This window comes from Pygoscelis adeliae, unplaced genomic scaffold (assembly GCF_000699105.1).
Source record: "Pygoscelis adeliae isolate BGI_AS28 unplaced genomic scaffold, ASM69910v1 Scaffold622, whole genome shotgun sequence".
Lineage (NCBI taxonomy): Eukaryota > Metazoa > Chordata > Aves > Sphenisciformes > Spheniscidae > Pygoscelis > Pygoscelis adeliae.
Window position 1 is genome coordinate 48,306 of NW_008824297.1, and position 3,780 is coordinate 52,085.

General features: G+C 47.6%; 1 protein-coding gene across 1 annotated transcript in view; it reads left to right on the forward strand.

Moving 5' to 3' along the window:
* The window catches only part of DRC7 (dynein regulatory complex subunit 7), a 13,586-nt gene that overhangs the window by 5,553 nt on the left and 4,253 nt on the right, over positions 1-3,780 (forward strand). Inside the window, 5 exon segments of the mRNA XM_009318852.1 lie at positions 3-72; positions 432-560; positions 1,389-1,517; positions 2,168-2,394; positions 3,284-3,499. Coding sequence (XP_009317127.1) covers positions 3-72; positions 432-560; positions 1,389-1,517; positions 2,168-2,394; positions 3,284-3,499 — 771 coding nt within the window.

Here is a 3,780-nt window from a genome sequence, read left to right on the forward strand (position 1 = left end):
AGGAAAAGGAGGAAGATATGAGTTTTGACATGCCACCGTCATGGGTAGCCCCAATTCAGATATCTCCCAGAGGTATGTATTCTTCCTTTGCCTTTTGCTTGCCCCACAGCTAACCTCTCCCTCCCTCCCTCTCCCCCCCCGTGTTTTCCTGCTAGCTGAATGATTTTGCCTGGGATGCACTTTCTGTTACCACTATGCACAAGGTACTGCCCCTGCATTACCAAATATCTGCTTTGGGAGAGAAAAGAGTTGTTATACTATTATAACATTAAAGCACAACAGGCAGGGTCTGAACAGCTTTACTGGCAGCTGAACGCAATCAGTAAATGCGTGGTTTTCCTTAGACCATGATTTTCTCCCTTTTGAATTCTTTTTCCCTGTGCTGAGTACAAGGGAGTAATTTTTTCTGATACCTCTCTTGCCCACTGCAGAGTTTGAGACCCGCTGTTCCCAGGGGAGGAAGGTGATCCTGTACAGGAAAGCAAAACTGGAGAAATGGGCACCATACCTGAATGGAAATGGGCTGGTGAAACGCCTCACCATCTACGCAGACTTAGACTGTAAGAGGGACGAGTGAACACACTCAACGCACTGAGCAAACACAGCCTGGGGTGTGCTGATGGGAAGGGGGAGGTGGTCCCCTTCCTCCCAGTCTCTTGTGCTTTCTCATCCTCCTTTCACATTTGTGGGGGACTTACCTACCACATCTTCAAACGCTTCATCGCGCTCACTGTCTGTCGAGCCCCAGAACGTTCCAGCATTGCTGGGGGTTCCTGTGAGAGTTTGAATCTGCTTACACCCCAGTGGTGAGGCTGTTCAGTGTCGCAGGTCAGCTGCTTGGATTTTCAGCCTTCAGAGAAATGGAAGGCTGGTTTGATCTGATCCAATAGTATCACTATTCCTATTGGTGTTGACAGGAGCCATAGAAAGGGGCAGCTGCTGACTGTGGATATTTCTGTGCTCCAAAGCATTATTCTTCAACAGCTGGTCCAAGAGACCGTGCAGATTCCTAACTGGACATACAGTGTCCTGTCCTCAGCACTCTTGGATAGTGTAATGCCCCTATCTCATTTCCCTTCACTCCTGACACTATCATTAAGTATTTGGGATGGAATTTCCCTTGCCTAACCATAGCCATCCGCCATGCCACCTTCTCCCCCTGAGCTGATTCCTTTAGTTCTTGTTGATGGAGAGGAATAAACCCTCTTAAAGTGTAATTCATCTACTCAAATGTAGATTAGGATTCATCTACAAAGTGGCTATGCGATGTCTGCTTTGGCTGTATCAGGAGCACAGTGTGCTTGCACAGACACTGAGAGCTCATCAGATGGATCTTACCACCTCCAACAGAGTGACGTAAGGCTGTGAAATGCTTTGTCTCCTGCCAGGTACTGAAGTAGTGGAGGTGAGGGAGTGGTTCAAAAACCGAGAAGACATGTTGGATATGAGAGAAGTGAATAAACAAACACAGCTGACCACAGACTACTTCAGCCCAGGACACCTCCTCAATCTCAAAGGTAATCCAGCTCATCTGGGCAGCCACTGCAGCTGATGGGACTTCATGTGAATCCCTTCTAGCAGTGGCAAAAGCCCAAAGGTTGGGTGGCAGCGAACTTGTGGGATGAATGGCCGAGGTAAATAACATGGTCTCCAGTGGAGAGCAGCGAATTGGGTTGTTGGCTTCCAGTCCTGGACAGTGCTCCCCCCCAGCATAACAGAAGAAAAATACATACCTATCACATATCTGGTGATTTACCAGTAGAGGTGATAGGAGTAGGAACTTTCCTAACTTATTTAGGATTATGTTCAGTCTCTCTGTGTTGTGCAGCTGGGGGAGAGAAAGTCCTGCACCAGATCTGTTGCTAACGCAGCATTTCACCCAAAGAGGCTGCGCCCATTCCTGGTTTGGGAAGAGCAGGGTCCAGGCTCCACTCACTACTGCCTTGCTGTGTAAGGGAGGCAGTGGCCCTGCAAAGCTGTCCTGCTGTCCTTAGGCTGTGACGTATTGGTACACAGCAGTGAGGAGATAATATTCCCTTCTTACGCTCTTACGTGCATTTGATTTATTGGCTGCTGAAGAAAATGAGACTTCCTCTGGACACACTCGTGTTCACCATATTATGGTTGCTAACTCTGAAAACGTGTGCAATCTCTCTTATGTCCTTAGCTCACACCTATACGTCGCTGGAACCAGAGACTGAACATACGATGGAGTTTTACAATGAGGCGCGAGTCGATGGCCTCCAGAAACGTGTTGAAAATGCTAACGAGATGACAGAGTACTTCGTGGGGCGGGATGACTTCCTGCATGTCCGGCACATGGAGTTTGGCAAAAGAGGAAAGAAAATACACTTGGCTGGCACCAGAACTGACATTAACTCCCAGCCGATAGTGGTACGGCCAAGGCAGGAACAGAAAAATATCTGTCACTGTGATATTTATACTATGCAAAACATACTGCCTAGGGCTTTAGGTTCATTTTCAGTGGGTGCAGCCAAGGCAAAACTGCAGATGAGGCATCCAAGCCTTGTTCAGCTGCTGTGCCTCACAGTTGCTTGCCTGACAGAGAGCTACAGTGTGACCAGTTGTCATGAACTGCATTGAGCGGCTAGAATGAAACTAGGAAACTAAGACTTGGAAAATGTGTGTCAGAGGAAAGGAAAAAAGCTTGACTATGATTTTGGAATGAAATTTTCACAAGACTCAAAACTAGTCAAACGATTTCATGTTCTGACCCCAAACTAATAACGTTTTAGGTTCCTGATGAAGTATCCCATCGCTACAATTGCAAGCGGCTAATCTACCTCCTCCTCTAGTCGGGTCTGATTTGGAGAACAGAAGAGGGAGGAAATCTGACATCTGGCAGCATGGCTCAGACACTTCACCTGCCAAGACAGGGCCATGCAGTGGCCTGCCTTTGGATCAGCACCCAACACGCTCCTTTTCCTTCCCTGTGTTGGGGAATGTGGGAAACTTTTTGTTGTGCTCCAAAATACCTTGCTTCCTGCGGTTGCCTCAGGCAGGGATGCATCCCAAGCTAACTTTGAGCTTGGAGAGCGTACTCAGCTTCACAAATAGGAGACTTCGGTGTTGCTCTAAGCAGCTTTGTGCTTTTTTTCTCAGGCACAGGAAAGAACAGTAGGACCATGGGCCAAGAGATGCCATCGTAGTCCAGGCAGAAAAGCCCAATTTTTACCTTGGGTTTTTACCCAACTTTGCAAATCTTGCCAGTTTTTTGTGTTGTCTAACCTGCTTCCATCTCTTTCTTTTCACCCCTCATTAGCAAATCAAGGAGCGTTTCCACAGAAACCTAGAAAAGCCTGCTGATGAAGATGTAGCAGAACGTATCTTTCTGATCACAGAGGAGACAATCCATCTGACGTATCACCTCAAGGATAAATACATTACTGCCTCAAAGAAGGATTTCTTCAAAGTGTCAGAGAGGGATAGGAAAGGAAATGAAATCGTCATGACCCCAGAAATGTGCATCACTTACCAGGTATGGAGAAAAACTACTTCTATCTTGAAGTTTTTCTAGATCGCAAGACACAAAGGGAAGGTGCAATGTCAGTGGAAGAACTACAAGCATGACGTACTCCGTGCTGCCCCTCTGCTCCGTCTGCACACCTCCCTCACAGACAGCCTCTAGGCTGCCAACACAAAAGCCCCTGGGGATGCACTACCATGCTGGAAGTGACTGGGCACGCAGGACATAGTGTAGTGTGAAAGGCTTGCTCTAGCAATGCCTGAGGCCATCTTCCCAGACTTGGTCATCAGCCA